The sequence below is a fragment of the Pelophylax lessonae genome (genome assembly GCF_965119305.1).
Source record: "Pelophylax lessonae genome assembly, chromosome: 13".
NCBI classification, from domain to species: domain Eukaryota; kingdom Metazoa; phylum Chordata; class Amphibia; order Anura; family Ranidae; genus Pelophylax; species Pelophylax lessonae.
The window spans coordinates 139,037,455-139,057,683 of NC_138780.1; the positions used below are offsets into that span (position 1 = coordinate 139,037,455).

The 20,229-nt window shown below is 40.7% G+C and overlaps 1 protein-coding gene across 4 annotated transcripts in view; it reads left to right on the forward strand.

Annotated features, from left to right (window-relative positions):
• The window catches only part of ARMH4 (armadillo like helical domain containing 4), a 308,570-nt gene that overhangs the window by 253,242 nt on the left and 35,099 nt on the right, over window positions 1-20,229 (forward strand). For all 4 annotated transcript variants that reach the window (XM_082275044.1, XM_082275043.1, XM_082275041.1 and 1 more), the window contains one exon: window positions 11,787-11,818. In XM_082275044.1, the coding sequence (XP_082131170.1) occupies window positions 11,787-11,818 (32 nt within the window). The remainder of the gene's footprint in view (window positions 1-11,786; window positions 11,819-20,229) is intronic.

The window sequence follows — 20,229 nt, forward strand, 5'->3', positions numbered from 1 at the left end:
ACTGAGCTGCGCTTGTGTGTACATTCCAAAGACCCCATGTGCAGCTCGGTCTGTTATTTTTATTGGGTTGAGATAATTAGGCAGATTTTTTCAGAATACATTTTTTGTATACAAATTATTTGTAATTTAGTTTTTTTTTTTTGTTTTGTTTTTGTAATGGATTTTGTTTTTTAGCTTACAGTATGTGTCAGTAAGCCTTTTTTTTTTTTTTTTGTTACAGTGAGGAAAATAATTATTAGATCCCCTGCAAATTGAGTATGTTTGCCCACTTACAAAGAAATTAAGGGTCTGTAATTTTTATCATACGTGTATTTTAAACGATAGAGACAGAATATCCAATAAAAACACTTGATACAAATGATATAAATTTGAGTTGCAGTTCAGTGGGTAATACAAGTATTTGATCCCCAATCAAAACATGACTTAGTACTTAGTGGATAAACCCTTGTTGGGAAGCACAAAGGTAAGACATTTCTTGTAGTTAGTGACCAGGTTTGTACACCTATCAGGAGAAATTTTGGTCTACTCTCCTTTACAGATATTCTCTAAATCCTTAAGGTTTCTTAAATGTTGCTTGGCAACTCAAGGTTTCAGCTTCTTTCATAAATTTTCATAAATGGGTCGTGGATGGGTCTTGCAGCTTGACAATGACCCAAAACATACTGCCAAGGCAACAAAAGAGTGGCTCAAGAAGAATCACATTAAGGTCATGGAGTGGCCTAGTCAGTCTCCAGACCTTAATCCTATAGAACATTTATGGAGGGAGATAAAACTTTGAGTTGCCAAAAGACAGCCAAGAAACCTTAAAGCAGAGTTCCGGCCTCGGGGGTGAATTTTAGATAAAAATACCCCCGGGACAGTCAGGGCTAGTACATTCCACAATAGATAGCCTCTGAACTGTCCCAGGTCGCACTTACCTTTTAGAAGAAATACTTACCTTGAAAATTTCTTCTCCAGCGCTGCCATCTCAGGTGTGGGCAGCTGAAGCCAGCGCGTCCTCTTCTGCGTCCTATTCGCTGACGTCGGAGTCCCAGAATGCCCTGCACCGGCCCCGCTCGTCACTTCCGGTGCAGGCACGGCTTTCCTGCACAGCTTCTGGGCAGGCGCATTGACTCCTGGGAGCGATGACGTTCAGCTCCCAGGAGTTATCGCAAGCCGGAAGAGACGGCGCGGGCCGTGGCCGGCGAGGGAGGAAGTGGAAGGAAGGGGAGTATATTTTCTTCTATAACAAGGTAAGTGAACAAAAAAAAAATCGGGAGCATCCATTTCTTTTTCAGGTGACCCTCAGCAAGCGGATGGCCCAAAATAAATTTTTTCGATTTTGAGGCCGGAACTCAGTTTTAAGGATTTAGAGATCTGTAAAGAAGAGTGGACCAAAATCCATCCTGAGATGTGTGCAAACCTGGTAACCAACAAGAAACATTTTACCGCTGTGCTTGCCAACAAGGGTTTCTCCACCAAGGACTAAGTCATGTTTTCCTTGGGGATCAAATGCTTATTTTAGTCACAGACCTGCAACTTAATTTATAGCATTAGTTATATGTGTTTTTTTCTGAATTTGTGTTTGATATTCTGTCCCTATCATTTAAAATACACCTATGATAAAAAATTATAGACCCTTCATTTCTTGAGGGCAAAGAGGGCAAAATTACAAAACCCAATGGTCTAAGAAGAGGAGCTGCGTCTGTCGATGATCTTCAGAGAAAAGGGTTTTACGATAAGTACAAAATTCCAGTTATATATAATGAAACATTTGTAATTGTGATGGTCTTTGTTGGTGTTTGTCATATGAACACTCATTATTTTCTGCAGATATAGTATTATGCATTCATTTGCAGCTTAGAAATATATGGTTACTGATGCATGCAAGAAAATAATTTTGAATAGAGTGATCTCTGTGATATTGTGAGCGAGCTTGAGGCTTGCTACACATTGATATAAATTGGCTATGGAGCTCCATAATAAATCGTATTCCTATTGCATAAATTACTAATGATATACTAATAATAACCTTGTGACTAGTTGCAGTCGTATTTTTTTTATCCTTGAAAATGGAGGTATTTATTTTTTATTGGAGCTTATGAATTAAACACAGAAAAAGGAAAATGAGTATAAGCTGAAGTTGTCACTAATAGCAACCCTTCAAATTTCCCTTTTAATTTTAAGGAATAATAAATAACAGTTTTGATTGGTTACTCCAGGCAACAAATACAATTATTTTTTTTCTTCTTCAGTTTTAATATGACGGTTTTATTCTAGTATTTTCTAGCCCCTGGATGCTTCAAAATAAGGATCCCCAAAGTGCTATTTATACATTTTTACAGAAAATTCCTTAGGATATTTTAATAAATCCATACACATACAATTTGGCTGGATTGACTATACAGTGGGTATAGAAGGGAATCGCCCCCCCCTTTAAAATACAATTTTTTGCTTTGCAGCCTGAAATGAAGACACACATTTTTTTGTTTTATCTAGCTGTATTTACTCAGTGCAGCTTATAACATCCAAGTGAAAGATCCAACACCAACATGTCTGGAAAAAAAAAATCAAAAACAGAATTACTGAGTTGAAAAAATGATCACCCCCTTCGAAAAAATTACTTTTAAACTCCATCAGGCGTAGCTAATCACCTTCTCAATGGCACACACTGCCATTTGACTTTCAAATGTGGTCATTTTGATTAGCTCAGCATGAAAAGAGCTTTCCTGGAGCCTTTCCGCCCCTGGTAGAGCGACTGAAGCAAATAACCAACTAGGAGTGGCAAGGCACTGTCACCGGGATCTCTGGGATAAAGTTGTGGACAGGCGTCAGGAGATGGATACAAAAAAAATTTCAAAAGCTTTATCAATACCTAGAAGAACAGTGAAGTCTATTATTTAGCAGTGGAAAATATTTGGTACAACACAGACCCTCTCTGAATCAGGAAGTTGCTCCAAACTGGATGAAAGAGCCTGGAGGAAACTGGTCAGAGAGGCTACCAAGAGGCCTACAGCAACTCTGAAGCAGTTGGAGGAATTTATGACAAATTCTGGTCATTTTGTGCACGTGATAGCAATATCACAAATTCTCCACAAATTTGGCTTGTATGGGAAGGTTGCAAGAAAAAAGCCACCCTCAAGAAAGGCCACATGCAGTCACTACTGAGCTTTGCCAAAATGCACTTTGAAGATTCTGAGGTGAGATGGAAAAAGGTGTATTGGTCAGATAAGAATAAAATTTAATTATTTGCCCTCAACACCAAATGATATGTCTGGCAGAAATCCAATACAGCTCACTATCCAAATAACATCATTTATACAGTAAAGCCTGGAGCAGGTAATATCCTGTTATAGTGGTGTTTCTCTGCAGCAAGAACTGGAGCACTTGTCCGGATAGAAGAACAGAAATAAATGGTGCAAAATACTGTCAAATTCTTGAGGAAAATCTGCTGCTCTCTGCCAGAAAGTTGTCGATGGGAAGATGGTTTAACTTCCATCATGTCAATGACCCAAAGCACACAACAAGAATGGCCACACAGTGGTTGAATGAGAAAAAGGTATATGTCTTTGCTTGGCCTAGTCCGAGCCCAGACTTAAACCCCATTGAAAATCTGTGGAATGACTTGAAAACTTCAGTCCACAAATGGCCACCATCAAAACTAACTGCACAGTTCTGCAAAGAAGAGTTGGCAAATATTGCAAAGTTTACATATGAAAACGTTAGCATAGAGATATCCCAACAGACCAAATGCTGGAATTAAAGCAAAAGGTGGTTCAACAAAATACTGACACAAGGGGGTGATCCTTTTCAAACTCAGTAATTCTTTTTTTGAATTTTGTTTTTTTCTAACACGTTGGTGTTATATCTTTAACTTGGAGTAAATACAGCTGGATAAAAAAAAAAACTGTCTGTCTTTGTTGCAAAGCAACAAAATGTGATTCATTTAAAGGGGTGTGATTCTTTTTTTATACCCACTGTAGCTCACAAACTGACAAACTTTGGTTTCCTATGGGTTATATAAAAGGAGGCAAAGGTGCATGGAGATCTAGGTCACATACATTGAGCATATCCATGCCACCACCCAGGAAAACAGTCCGGATGATGATGCTAGGTCTTTTTATACAAAGAAAAAGAACCGCTGTTCCAGGTGTATGATGATAACCTGAGGTAGAATATCTCATAGAGTGCCAGCCCCGGCCCGCCTCCGTGGAAAGCTTGTAAGAGAAAAAACGGCTGCACATCCAGGAATTCCAATTGCCTTTATTGTTCAAAGTGATGACACCAAAGACACCAACACGAGGTCACATAGACGCATTTCACACATACGTCTTGTGCTTAATCATTCTTTTTCTACTTTGTATGTCTTGTTCTGTCCCTGGTGTCAGTGAGAAAAATTAGTGGCTGATTGTGGACCAATCAGATTACATTTTCCATTAATGGGATTTGATTGGTCTCCGTTGGTAACAAGACAATTTTCCACATTTTCTTTGTCTTTCCATGGTAAGAAGGGCAAAAGTTAAAATTGTTACATGTTAGCAAATTGTGATTTCAAAAGCCTAAAGTGGAGTGCAGTTATATTTAGGTAAAGGCCTCATTGCCTTTCTCAACAGGATAAACAAAACAAGCAGACTTTAGATCAGAGCACTTGGCTACTAGCTCTCATGGCTCTACAATATATCCTTTTAGTTCATATAGGTTCTCTCTCATCAGGCTAAGTGCAAAATTGCATTTGCACAAATTTTTATAGGGGCTACTTCTACGTTAGCTCATGAAATCATTAAGTTGTATTTGAGTAGCGCATGTACATGGGAGAACCAATTTAAACCTGCAGTATTCATGCCTGCTGAAGGAATTAATCATGCAACGCCGACAGTGAAGATAAATGGATCATTATCTACACCATTTGAAATGTATAATGGTACAAGACAGGGGTGCCCCCTTTCGCTAATGTTATTTGTTCTGTTCTTGGAGCCTTTACTAACAACAATTTGAAACTGCGTTGATGTTAAAAGGCATTAGGATTGGAGAGGAGGAGCATAAGATAGCGGCATATGCTGATGATCTCCTGTTTTTTATCTCCAATCCAAAGATAACCTTGCCAAATTTAATGAAAGTGTTGAAAGACTATGGAGAACTTTTAAACTTTAAAATGAAATCTGGCAAAATCAGAGATTTTAAATATAGGAAAACAAGACGAACAGGAGCTAAAACTGGAATTCTCATTTGCATGGAGGAAATCGTAATTAAAATACTTAGGAATATTTAGGAATAAAATTGACACCATCTTTAGAGAAACTATATCATGTAAACTATATTTGATTCCTTAATAAAATAAAAATGGGAAAAAAAAAGATGAACAACTAGACCTCTCTCATGGATAGGGCGGGTGAATATGGTAAAAATGGTACGATTACCAAAAATATTGTATACATTTCAAATGCTACCTATCACCCTGCCTCAAGCATATTTTAAGACCCTAAAAACAATGATATCCAAATTTTATTTGGCAAAATAAAAAACAATACAATTTTCAGTACTATAAAAATAAATTACAAGGGGGCTTTGCTGTACCAGATGTTAAAAATTATTATAGGCAATTTTAATATCGCAGGTAATAGAGTGGACAAAATAAACACATGAAAAAAGATGGGTGGTATTAGAGAAAACAATGAGAGGTGCACCGCTGGGTAAAGTCGTTTGGATCCCACCACAATTTAGAGAGTTAATTATAAACACATATAGTGAAAAAACTATCAGCGCAAGACTAAGTGAAATTCAAATGTGTATAAATGTGCTAGAATAAATCAATATATAAATCCGGCTGCATACACAAATTGTGTCCACACCTCACAACAAAAACATAAAAATCAAAAAACGTGCTGCGCCAGAAGTGCACAAAAATAATAAGTGATTAATGAATCAACAAGTGTTATCAACAAAATATAGTGTCCATCATATGTGCTCTGATGAAACATAAATGTTCATATAAAGTGCTCCAAAGTAATGATTAGTATATCCAGGTGATGACAGGACAGCCTCAATCCCTTGTGAATCAAGCAGGAACCACCAGTGTGTGAACTCCCTCCACCAGTAAGATTGGCCTCTCACCTTGATACCAGACCCAAACGGGCCAGCATGAGCATATCAGGGGATAAACAGACTATCACAGGTAACCTCTCCAGCCTTCACCTCCGGGGGTCGCCAGGACATAAAATAAAGATAAAGCAAAGATCTAGTGCTCTCTGAATGTAAATAATGACCTTTTATTGAGCATAGAGAGTTACCCCTTTATGCTCAATAAAAGGTCATTATTTACATTCAGAGAGCACTAGATCTTTGCTTTATCTTTATTTTATGTCCTGGCGACCCCCGGAGGTGAAGGCTGGAGAGGTTACCTGTGATAGTCTGTTTATCCCCTGATATGCTCATGCTGGCCCGTTTGGGTCTGGTATCAAGGTGAGAGGCCAATCTTACTGGTGGAGGGAGTTCACACACTGGTGGTTCCTGCTTGATTCACAAGGGATTGAGGCTGTCCTGTCATCACCTGGATATACTAATCATTACTTTGGAGCACTTTATATGAACATTTATGTTTCATCAGAGCACATATGATGGACACTATATTTTGTTGATAACACTTGTTGATTCATTAATCACTTATTATTTTTGTGCACTTCTGGCGCAGCACGTTTTTTGATTTTTAATTATAAACACACACCTAATGACACAGGAAGTATTGAAAAATTGGGATATAGTCACAAAAAAGCAAATTGGGAGTTTAAATCACCATTATTCCCATTAAGAGAAATAAGGTTCTTTCCTCCAGGGATGGGGAGAGTATCTGGAGAGTAGATAAAAGATAATACACAGTTGAAAGCCATAACATAATGAAAAAGGGGTAATATGCACATGCCAGGAGTTGAAGCACAAAAAAGAAATGGTGTTGATTGATGACTGGCGGTATCTTCAGCTGAGGCACTTCGTTGCAAGGCTTCCGCAGCAGATAGGATCAGAAGAGAATCTATTACCTTTAGAACAGCTGTGTAAGTCAGCGAATGCTAGACACGGCATCGTCCGGTTCTATAAGATCTTGATGATGCTAGGGGCATATTTTTAACCTACTAACCGATAGTGCAAGGGTAATTTATTACTCTTACTGACCAGTGTTATAGAGACATTTTTTTACAGTCATTGACTGCTGACGAGGGGGAAATTGTAACTCCCCTTTATACTACCGCTGACGTCAAATGCAGGGGCTTCTATTTTTTTTTTTTTTTTACTCCTACTTATAAGTCTTGCCCCCTAAAAGTCTGACAGAACCCTTTTTATTTTGCCTTCCTTGCCTACCTGTTATGTGAGGGGGTTAGATGCAGATGTTGCATAGCCCTTTTTTACAACTCTTTCAGAGTTTTGCAGTGTGTTACCACATATGCAATATTGTGCATTGTGTTCGTTCATTCATTTGAATAGGGCTGCCAAAGCACATTGATGGACAAAAAAAATGAACCTGTGACATTTTTTTAATGCAGTTCACCCAGTGGCGTAGATAAGGAAAGGGTAAGGGGGGTCCATACCCCCCCCCCCCAGAGCGTCTGTCAATGGCGCAGCAGCTAGGCTGCTGCGCCATTGACTGTGGGACTGGGATGGGAGCTGCACAGTCACACTTTTTCTGATTATAATAAATGTCAGTCCCGGCTGTTTACTGTGCAGGCAGGCCGAGCGTGCAGGGTGATGTCACGAGGGAGGAAATTATGAGGCAGCTTCAGCTACCCATTGGAGGGGAGTAAAGTGTGTTTGTCCTTCACTGCAATTAAATGTCTATCCCGCGGGCTTACTGTCAGTGCAGATGCGGGATGGAGTGGCGACTCTGATGCGGGGTGAAGCCTGCAAACAAGCCCCTGACCTGAACTTTAAGAAGTGAGGCTCCTCTCCTGCAATGATTGATAAGGTGAGGAAGAAAAGAACAAGAAAGCATTTTTCCCCAGTAGGAATGAAAGAAAAATGGGGAGCTGCTAGAAGTGCCTCCTGTACAGTACATAGCCTGTGCCTCCCCTTTAACAACACTCATTGTAATGCCAACCTTATTCCTGTCCTTTTAACAACACCACAGCAATCTGATAAGTGTGCACATGTGCAGCATAGGTGTCAGCTTACTGTCACCATGGTAAAAAAAACAGGAATATGGGTGGCATTACAGTGAGTATTATTAGGTTGGGTTTACGTTAGCCAAAGCTATGAAAAGTGATCCACGGTGGATTGTTTTTAGAGTGCAGCTAAGTGGCTGCCATAAGTTATTCAAGAGGGCAAATGGCAGTGTATATTGGTGCTAATACACCACAACCACGAGCCAAGTGTTTGGCTCACAGTTGTGGTGACAGTAAGCTGACACCAGGTTGTTCCATTGACTTGAATGGCTGAGTTTGACAGTCAACTCGAAATGCCACAGTAAATTTTTTGTTGCTGTGATGCAAAGCGCCTTGGCATGTGAGCAGCCTCCAGCTATATTTTAGACTTGGGTGTGTGGCTAAGGGGCAGTAAAACTGGGGTTCAGCCACTTGTTTTTGCTGTCCCAAGACCATCCATGTGAAAGAAACCTTTTAAGACCGGTAGATGACCATGCATTTTGCGTTTTATGCACTCCTAACCCCTGCGCTCTGTGCATTATGTATCACCTGACCTCTGTACTCTGTGCATTACACAATCCTGACCTCTACACTTTGTATATTACACATTCCTGTACCCTACCCATTCATAAGCCCTGCCCTCTGTACATTACATACTTCTTATCCCTACATTTTGTAAGTAGGCTTATGTTTTAAGCCCCCCTCCCCACTGTTTACGCAACAACCACACGCCAAGAGGGGTCCCTGCCAGGTGATATGTACAGGGCTCCATGAATTCCAAAGGCAGGCCTGCTGATCGGACAATGTGGAGGGAAAGGAGAACTCTTATTCACTGCATCGGCAGCCACCCACTGGCAAGGAGAAGTGCGGGGGGTGGTGCGGAGGTAGTTTAAAGAAGTAGAGGTTTTTGATGGGCCAGCAGGAACTGGGGAGCAAGTGGCCTACAGGAGAAGTTGTGTTGGGAGAGAAGACAACAGCAGAGAGTGCTGTCTACAAAACCAGGTGAGCTAGGGGAATGAGTAGCCATGTAGGGAAGACACAAACCAACTAGAAGCAACAGCAGAGCTTGGGGACACAAAGGCAAAGCAGATCTGTCTATACACAGTGCAGACACCCCAATTAGCCAGCAGCCAGCCTGCACCTCAGCCCAAAATATGAAAAAGAGACCCTCTGTAAAGAGCCTGACACATTGGCAATTCTATGCTTACTATTTGCTTCACTAACAGATGTGCCTGCTGGGGGCGCTGTATCAACTGTATGAAGCATTAGCTACATATAGGGATGTAGCGCTGTGTTCCAGCAGCAGAATGGGGACTTCCCATCATGCTCTCAGAACAAAATTGAGTTGGGTTGAGCGCAGAGCCATTCGCAGAACACCTTGTATTTTATCAATAAATACAAAGCTTCCTCTGAGGTGGAGATTGTGATGTTATCCACCCACCCTAGTCAGAGAAAGGCACTCACAGGATGGCCTTGTATTTTATCAACAAATGCAAGGCTTCTTCTGATTGACTAAGGTGGGTGGATAATGTCACAATCTCCACCTCAGCTAATCAGAGGAAGCTTTGTATTCGTTGATAAATTACAAGGCATTCTGTGAATGGCTGAGCGCTCATCCTCATCCTGCGGCTGGAACACAGCGCTACATCCCTATATTTATTACAGGTACTCATATATTTACGCAGCCCCTTACATATGTATTATATATTCACATCAATTCCTGCCTCAAGGAACTTACAATGTAAGGTCCATAACTCCATCCAATTACCCTACCAGCATGTCTTGTGGGAGGAAACTGGAGTTCTTGGAGGAAACCCATGTATACACAGGGAAACATGCAAACTCCATGCAGGTAGTGTCGTGGTTGGGATTCAAACCAGTGACTCTAGTGCTGCTAGGTAGAAATGCTGCTCATGTGCTGATGCTACATACAGTTTATACAGCGCCCCCAGCAGGCACATCTGTTATTGATTCTACATACAGTTTACCCAGCCCTGATAGCGAGCACATCTATTTGCTAAGGAAATAGTTCATGTCTTGTTTTTCCTTTTACAATAGGATATTCATGGTGGCTGTTCTGTATGGTAGATTTTCTGTTTACAGAATAAGAATATTATTCCTCACTGAGCACTGTGTCGCCAACATATTTAAGGTCTTTGGCAGCCTTAGGGTATTATTAACACAAAGAACATTGCTGCAATATTAAATATTAACATAACTGTAATATCATCTTCAAAAGAGGAAAGTCGGTATGCCTTGTGGCTGGTGAGGACTGTCTTTGTATTACAATGAGAGCCTTTTAAAGTAATCATGTTTTAGCATTCAGTAAAGCGATAGAGGTTCTCCCACTGGAAAACATTGGAGCCCAGAAGACATGTATGACATTGCTATTGAAACAGGGGAGAATTTTTACTTTACATCTCATCAGCATAGATGTATTTTGTGGTTACCCTGAAATACTTTTAATAGTATATCAGCACCCCATGTGGCTGCAAGGTTTGATATTGGGGCCCAGCCGCACTGTGTGTGTAAATGGATGCACACAGCCCAGCTTAGGATCGAGTCCACACGCATTTCCCCATAGCAAGGTGCTTGCTAATGGGGGCACTCAGAAGGGAGAACTAGCAAGGAGCTCCAAAGGAGACCCCAGAAGAGAAGGATCTGGGGTTGATCTGTGTAAAACCATTGTACAGAGCAGGTAGGTATGACATTATTTAAAAGAGAAGTATGGGATTTATTTATTTTTTTAATCATACTTACCTAGGTGGATGCAGCATTGGTCTGCTGCCAGTTCTAACACTGAGAACCAAGCAAACACTGGCGCTCGGTTCTCACAGCTCCGTGAGCAGAGAGCCGGCTCTCTGCTCTGCCCCCTCACTGAAGCACTGGGCTGTGGAGGGGGCAAGAGCGGCCAGCTCAGGCTCTCAGCAGCTCTCAGAGGCTGAGCTGTATTACAGTCAAGCCATGTGGGCTCTGGACCGGCTCTGTGATGTCAGCCGACAACAGGCTTCAGTCTGCTGAAAATGGGTCACTGGAGTGCAGAACGAACTGCACTCCTGTGATCCACAGAAGTACAGCCAAACAAATTTGGCCGCACTTCTCCTTTAAAAAGAATTGTACCTTTACAACCATTCCATTCCATTGAGATGACAAACCAGCTGCTGACAAGACCTATACTCGTAATTACACTGGAAGAAATACCATTAAGGGTCATGTTCACTTCTAGTCCATTCGCATTGTTTTCAATCACTGACAAGGAGGGTGTTTTTGGATTCCCAAAATGCATAGAACCTATCTTCTCTAATCCTCCCCTTTTTTCACAGCCCCCAATCCATCTGCTGATAGAATAGAGCGTTGGAGGCAAGCTGCACATACTCAGTTTGGTGTGTTTTGCTAGAGATTTATTTATTTTTTTTTCTTGGAAGAGTGCATGTGATTAGCACAGGGCCAATCAGCACTGTCCAGAGAGAGGGTCAGGGGTCCTGTAAAAAGTAGTAATTATACCTAAAGTTGTACTCCAGGTAGATAGTAAAAACAAACACCACAAACTAATGCAGTTAGTTTATTGAGCTGCTTTCCTATGATACAGATTTAATATTAAAAAAACATGTTTATATTCTTGGCAGGTTTGCGCAGTTATCTTTGCTCAGTTTGTAACTGTTATTATTTTATTCTTTTTAGTAAGAAGTTGGATGGAAAAGCTAAAAGACAAGGTAAGAGTTTTCTTTGTTTCCTTTTAATTATTTTAATGGGATGAAGAATTTCAAATAAGGAACCTATAGTTGGATTTCAACAATATTAATATCATCAAGAATCATTAGGAATGATGTCACCATTACCGAATCACTTTATTATCTTTTGGAAAAAATGCTTCTCCTAAATGTTTTCCTGTCCCCTAAAACCTAAGAAAACATTATATTGTCTCTGGTAACTAGGAGCATTGTTGGAGCATTGTGTAGAATGTCTAAGCAGGAGGCAAAGCCTGCATAAGTACAGTGCAGCTGAAAAGTATTCACAGCGCTTCACTTTTTCCACATTTTGTTATGTTACAACATTATTCCAAAATGGGTTAAATTCATTATTTTTCCTCAAAATTCTACAAACAATACCCCATAATGTTTCTATGAAATCATTGCAAATTTGTTAAAAAAATAAAAAATAAAAAATCCTATGTACATAAGTATTCACAGCCTTTGCTCAATACTTTGTTGAAGCACCTTTGGCACCAATTACAGCCTCAAGTCTTTTTGAGTATGATTCTTCAAGCTTGGCACACTATTTTTGGGCAGTTTCTTCCATTCTTTTTTGCAGGACCTCTCAAGCTCTATCAGGTTGGATGGGGAGCGTTGGTGTGCAGCCACTTTCAGATCTCTCTAGAGATGTTCAGTTGGGTTCAAGTCTGTGCTCTGGCTTGGCCACTCAAGGATCTGGCCCATAGCTACTCCTTTGTTTTCTTAAGGTTATTGTCCTGTTGGGAGATTAACCTTTGCCCTAGTCTGGGGTCGAGTGCTCTGGAGCAGGTTTTCATCAATCATTTCTCTGTACAATGCTGCATTCATCTTTCCCTGACTAGTCTACCAGTTCCTGCTGCTGAAAAACATCCCAACAGCATGATGCTGCCACCACCATGCTTCACTGTAGGGATGGTTTCGACTAGGTGATGAGCGGTGCCTGGTTTCCTCCAGATATGAAGTTTGCCATTTACGCCAAATAGTTCAATCTTTGTTTCATCAGACCAGAGAATTTTGTTTCTCATGGTATGAGAGTCCTTCAGGTGCCTTTAGGCAATCTCCAGATGGGCTGTCATGTGCTTTTTACTAAGAAGTGGCTTTTGTCTGGTGACTTTACCATACAGTCCTAATTGGTGAAGTGCTGCGGAAATGGTTGTTCTTCTAGAAGGTTCTCCTCTCTCCACAGAGAAATGCTGGAGTTCGATCAGAGTGACCGACGGGTTCTTGGTCACCTCCCTAGGGCCCATCTCCCCCGATCACTCAGTTTGGTCCGGCGACACGCTCTAGTAAGTTTTCTGGTGGTTCCAAACTTGTTCCATTTACGGATGATGAAGGCCAGGATGATTGGGACTTTCAATGCTGCAGACATTTTTCTGTACCCTTCCCCAGATCTGTGCCTCTATACAGTCCCGTCTTGGAGGTCTCCAGATAGTTCCTTGGACTTTTATGGCTTGATTTGTGCTCTGACATGCACTGTTAACTGTTGGACCTTTATATAGACAGGTGTGTGCCTTTCCAAATCATGTCCAATCAACTGAATTTACCATGGGTGGACTCCAGCTTAGTTGTAGAAACATCTCAAGGATTATCAGTGGAGCTCAATTTTGAGTGTTATGGCAAAGGCTTATGTACATGTGATTTTTTTTTTTTTTTTTTGTTTTTTATTTATAATAAATTTGCAAAACTTTCAGACAAACTTCTTTCACCTTGTCATTATGGGGTATTGTTTGTAGAACTTTTAGGGAAAAATGTATTTAATCCATTTTGGAATAAGGCTGCAACATAACAAAATGTGGAAAAAGTGAAGCACTGTGAAAACTTTCCGGATGCACTGTAATAGGAAAATATGGTTGCCCCAGTTTATAATTACAATGTACATAAAGGAGTTTTTAATAAATAATACATGAGACTATTTATGATGTTTAGGTGTCTCTTATATGTATAGCTAAAACATATTTAATAATTAATACGTGAGACTATTTATGATGTTCAGGTGTCTTTTATATGTATAGCTCAGGGGTGTCCAAACTTTTTTCAAAGAGGGCCAGATTTAATGAAGGGAACATGTGTGGGGGCCGACCATTTTGCCTGACAATATTTGGACCATTAAAATTAAATGCAAATTAACTATTTTATGCAAAGTTTATTGCAAACAGCATACTTTTCATTTCGTCAAATGGATGACAAATCTAAACAGGTGTTCAATCACTCTGCCTTTCATATCCAAAGGCCAGATGAAAAAGAGAATCCAGGAAGCTGTAATATATGTCGGGAACATTGTAAAGTATATTACATATTATTGGTAATAAAGGATGTCTGTCAACTCTTAAGTTAAAAAAATATGAACAGCAACATAACACCAAGTATACATGTTGTGTCCATATATATTTATAACTGATTTAAACCAACTGGCATTAACTGAGATTTTACAATGTATTCATCTCAATTCGGAGCATGCCTGCTCCCTAATCAGTCACACAAGGGTTAACCACATATAAGCGCTACATGAACCCACCAATGATGATTAATGATGGCAGCAATAATAGTCATGGTGAACGATGCCAATGTAGTAAATAGAACATTGAAAAGTTTTATTCAAAATCAGTTCCATGTATGTATAAAACAGCAGTACATCTTGTACAATGACCCCCGCTGGATCTGCAATGGTGAAGCCAAAATAAGGGGTTAAAAATTCAGCTTGGTGACCATCCAGTGTGTGTGAAGGCATAAAACCATCCAGGAACAATGCAGGAGTGTGGACAGTTGTGCATTGCTCGGGCTGTGAGGAGATGATAACAGAATGCCTCAATCCTGGACAGGGAAGGGTGGAAAAGGGGTCACACAATGCCTGATATAGGAGGCAAGGAGGATCGCCATCTGTGGCTGCTCCGATCACCCACGTTGAGTGCCGGCCGGATGTGACGTCAGACTCTGGGGGAAGGAGGACCAGAACAAGGCTTGAACCGCAATAGAGCCGCTGTTGGTGAGCGCCATGTGCGGTGACCCAATTCAGGGGAGCCAGTGGAGCGTGAGGAGTGCCTGCTTTTGGTATGGTTGGTCTGACAACTTTTCAACGTTCTATTTACTACATTGGCATCATTCATGACTATTATTACTAACATCATTAATCATCATCAGTGGGTTCATATAGTGTTTATATATGGTTAACCCTTTTGTTACTGATACTTCTGAACATTCCTCCTGGTGTGTTTTGTTCCCACACAGCTGCTACTTGACCCCCAGGTGTTATGCCAATTATTATGGAGAGGGCAATGGTCCTGTCATACTAGTGCCAAATTTATTTGTGTTTTTTAGTGCTCCCTAATCAGGCTAAGTCCAAGGCCATATTGAGCAAGGGATATAAAGCTGGCGGGGGCGGGTGGTGGGTTTTAACAATAGTGTATTCACAGTAACAGAAAAAAACAGAATTGGATGCAGCAGGCCAGAATGGACCATTATTTTGAGTATAAGTCATTCAAAACAGTAGCATATATAAGAGGATGTATAAAATGAATGGGAAAAGAACTAATATGGCATACTTGCATTCCCCCGGCGTTGAAAGATCCAGAGATCCCAGGGGTCCTGAGCAGCGCTCGGGGATTCACAGGGGCCACAACAATAGATTTTTCCAAATTACCTGTGGGGCCGTATTAAAGCGGCCCACGGGCCGGACTTTGGACATGCCTGGTATAGCTAAAACATATTCTACAAAACTGTTTTTTATATTGTGTTGTTTTTTTTTCCATGGTAAGAGCATGCATGCTGAGTAATATGTCAGTATAAAATTTACAGGTATTTATTACCTCTCATATCGGTCCCAGCACTTCTCCCCTTATGGTGCCTTCATCAGCTTTCCTTTCCAGAAGGAGGCCATAATCTTTGTTTCGGGGCATTATCTATTAGCATCAACTGGTGACTGGCATTTTTCCTTAATGAAAACCAGTCACTGCTAGGGGAACATAGAAAATAATTATTGCCTTGTTGACACTGCAACGCAGCCTGGAAATGTGGTGCAGTGAGCTGCAATAAAATGCTGATAATCTGTACTTTATCACAGTGCACTGGGTGGTGCTGCTGTGCAGTAACATGAAGGAAGAGGCACTTTGCCCACGTTGAATACATTGGACAAAGAACAACAAGGAAACAGTGTGATGCAGTAAACACACATCACACCGCCCCATCACTGCAACTCACATGACAGTCATGAAAATCTTTTTCTGCAAAACAACAATATTGCAGCCTGATCACTGAGTGAGAGGAATCCAAGGTAAAAAGGTAATGCCTCCTTCTGCTTTCAGCAGCTCTTAAAAGGGGAACTTCAGCCTGGAATCAAAAAATTTAATGTCATCAGCTACAAGTACTGTAGCTGCTGACTTTAAAAAAAATACACTTACCTGTCCCAGAATCATGCGATGTCCTCACCTGACCCGGCTCCTTACCAGTCTTTGGGCGTAGGCATCGATATCTTAACTGTGGGCTTCACTGCCAGCTGCCCAATGCACATGCGCAAGCGTCCTGTGATTTGTCTCACAGTCTCCTGGAATCTGTGATGTGTCCCAAGAGGCTGCAGGGAAAGGAGAGGAGGAGAAGGCGTAACTTCCGCTCAGATCGCTGCAGATCTGACCGGAAGTTATAGCTTGTACCTGTCAAAATCATCAGGTACCCACTCCCCACCCAAAAAAACCTGAAAACATTCCAAATGTGGTAGGGGAAGGGGGGTGGAGGAGGAAAAGCAGAACCTCCCCTTTTGGGGAAGTTCAGCTTAAGGGCTCTTTCACACGGGCGTTCCGTATGTCTGTTTTTCATCCCATCCGTTTGCGGATGAAAAACGGACATAATGTATCTCTATGTAAATACGGATGTCATCGGATGATCATCCTCTGACATCCGTTTTTTGTCAGTTCAGTTCAGTTTTTTTGAACGGAGGAGAACCCTATTTTTTCTTCCTTTCAAAAAGCGGAAGCAAAAACGGATGTCAGTGGTGTCATCCGCAGACATCCGTATTTACATAGACATGCATTATGTCAGTTTTTCATCCGCAAACGGATGGGATGAAAAACGGACATACGGACCGGATGACACAAGTGTCATCCGTGTCCGTTACAAAAATAAAAAAAGGACCTGATCGCGCAAAAAAAAAAGGAACACCCGTGTGAAAGAGCCCTTCAGATGATTGAAGGACTTGTTCACACTAGTCCTGCTGCCTATTCAGTACGGGCATTAGGGGGGGGGTGAACTGTTTTTTTTTTTTGTTTTTTAACTTTATTGAAATGTGACAAAACAGACAGAGAGCTCGGATGCAGTATAAAAAAAATGCAGACTTCATTCTAGTGTGAATATGGCACACAGAAAACAATGGCTTCCTTTTTAAGTACAGAAAGACACAGGTCTCTGCACGGATGTGAACAAGTCCTTCAGAAGTTAAAAAATTTTAAAAACAAAAAAAAAATAATGCAAATATGGTCCATTTTAGTATGCATATATTAAAGTTTAGTTTCTTTTGTTATTTGATGAACGTCCCAGTTAGCCAGAATATACTTTTTTGATATTCTCCAACCAGAGCCATATGCTATAGCAAGCACTGCATCTGCATTGATCTCCTGAGGTCACATTATGGTGTCTGATGTTTTTTTTGCTCACATGGAGCACAGACACTTGTTTGCTCCTGTGCAATCTAATAAACTCCAATAAACAAGCCATCCAGAGCACACACACATCTTGATAATTGAATCCAAATCACCGTGCTTGCTCCCAGTCACTGACAGCCTGTGCTTTATAATTAAACAGTCAGAGACAGCTCAGTTTGGTGCACTGCAGATTAATCTGCATACCTCCCAGCTTGCTGACTAATTCAAGTGGACATTGATATAAATGTTCTATTCTGAGACAGAGTGCGTGGTAGGAGCTTGTTACAGTCCAGCCTTGATTGGAGAGATGTATGATTTTTAGACATTTGGCTCTGCAGACGTATTCTGCTGCTCGAGTTATCCATCTATAATGGGAGCCGGCTACCAGACTTTTAGTGACGGGAAGCAATATCTCAAAGCATTGCTTTGTAGACAGAGAAATTAAAGTGTATCTGTATACTTTGCCTTTTTTTGGAAAAGTACGCCTCACTTTAAAGGATATCGAAACTCAATTGAATATCTATATTGTAGCTTACCAGGCTTAGAAGTGGTTTGCATTAGATTTTTTTTAAGATTAAAACATTTTTAACAAATACACTGTCCTTGTCACTTCCTGTCGGCTAAATTGAAAACACAAATATTCTTATTCTAAGCTGGCAAATGTAAACTACCAATTCCTCTCCCCTCACTTAATGAATAGAAGAAGACTTAATCCAAATCAGGAGAGCAGCCATGGCTTCTTCCACAAATACAGTAAAGTGAATCAGCATGGTCGCCCTAAGACAGGAAGTGTGTTATTCACTATATTATTAGTGGAGAATAAAGTAAAAAAAAAAAGAAAGCTAATTCAGCCACCACATCTAAGAATTAGTAAGCTGCAATATATTTCTATTTTTGGGTGTTTCAGTGTGCAATACCACTTGACCTCCGAAAGATTTAACCCCCCCCCCCCTTAATGACCAGGACCTTTTGTTTTTTGCAATATGGCACTGCGTTATTTTAACCGACAATTGCATGGTCATGCGACGCTGTACCCAAATAAGATGTCCTTTTTTTCCTGAATGTACAGTGCCCTGCGAAAGTATTCAGCCCCCTTGAACTTTGCAACCTTTTGCCACATTTCAGGCTTCAAACATAAAGATATAAAACTGTAATTTTTTTGAAGAATCCATAACAAGTGGGACACAATCATGAAGTGCATGAAATTTATTGGATATTTCAAACTTTGTTAACAAATAAAAAACTGAAAATTTGGCGTGCAAAATTATTCAGCTCCTTTACTTTCAGTGCAGCAAACTCTCTCCAGAAGTTCAGTGAGGATCTCTGAATGATCCAATGTTGACCTAAATGACTAATGATGATAAATGGAATCCACCTGTGTGTAATCAAGTCTCCGTATAAATGCACCTGCACTGTGATAGTCTCAGAGGTCCGTTTAAAGCGCAGAGAGCATCATGAAGAACAAGGAACACACCAGGCAGGTCCGAGATACTGTTGTGGAGAAGTTTAAAGCCGGATTTGGATACAAAAAAATTTCCAAAGCTTTAAACATCCCAAGGAGCACTGTGCAAGCGATAATATTGAAATGGAAGGAGTATCAGACCACTGCAAATCTACGAAGACCTGACCGTCCCTCTAAACTTTCAGCTCATAGAAGGAGAAGACTAATCAGAGATCCAGCCAAGAGGCCCATGATCACTTGGGATGAACTGCAGAGATCTACAGCTGAGGTGGGAGACTCTGTCCATAGGACAACAATCAGTCGTATACTGCACAAATCTGGCCTTTATGGAAGAGTGGCAAGAAGAAAGCCATTTCTTAAAGATATCCATAAAAAGTGTTGTTTAAAGTTTGCCACAAGCCACCTGGAAGACACACCAAACATGTGGAAGAAGGTGCTCTGGTCAGATGACACCAAAATCAAACTTTTTGGCAACAATGCAAAACGTTATGTTTGGCGTAAAAGCAACACATCTTATCACCCTGAACACACCATCCCCACTGTCAAGCATGGTTGTGGCAGCATCATGGTTTGGGCCTGCTTTTCTTCAGCAGGGACAGGGAAGATGGTTAAAATTGATGGGAAGATGGATGGAGCCAAATACAGGACCATTCTGGAAGAAAACCTGATGGAGTCTGCAAAAGACCTGCGACTGGGACAGAGATTTGTCTTCCAACAAGACAATGATCCAAAACATAAAGCAAAATCTACAATGGAATGGTTCACAAATAAACATATCCAGTTGTTAGAATGGCCAAGTCAAAGTCCAGACCTGAATCTGTGGAAAAAACTGAAATCTCCATCCAACCTCACTGAGCTCGAGCTGTTTTGCAAGGAGGAATGGGCAAAAATGTCAGTCTCTCGATGTGCAAAACTGATAGAGACATACCCCAAGCGACTTACAGATGTAATCGCAGCAAAAGGTGGCGCTACAAAGTATTAACTTAAGGGGGCTGAATAATTTTGCACGCCCAAGTTTTCAGTTTTTTATTTGTTAAAAAAGTTTGAAATATCCAATAAATTTCGTTCCACTTCATGATTGTGTCCCACTTGTTGATTTTTCGCTATACTAACTTCTCTTGTATCATGCCTATAGTCTTTGACTGTATCCTATTGTGTGTCTTCTGTCTCTGACACTGAAAATTCAGATTTTTTTTGTCTGGCCTTTTGGTGATGCTGAGGGCCACACTTGAGGCCCTCCATATTACCACTTCAATACAGGGCACTTTCACCCCCTTCCTGCCAGGCCAATTTTCAGTGCTGTC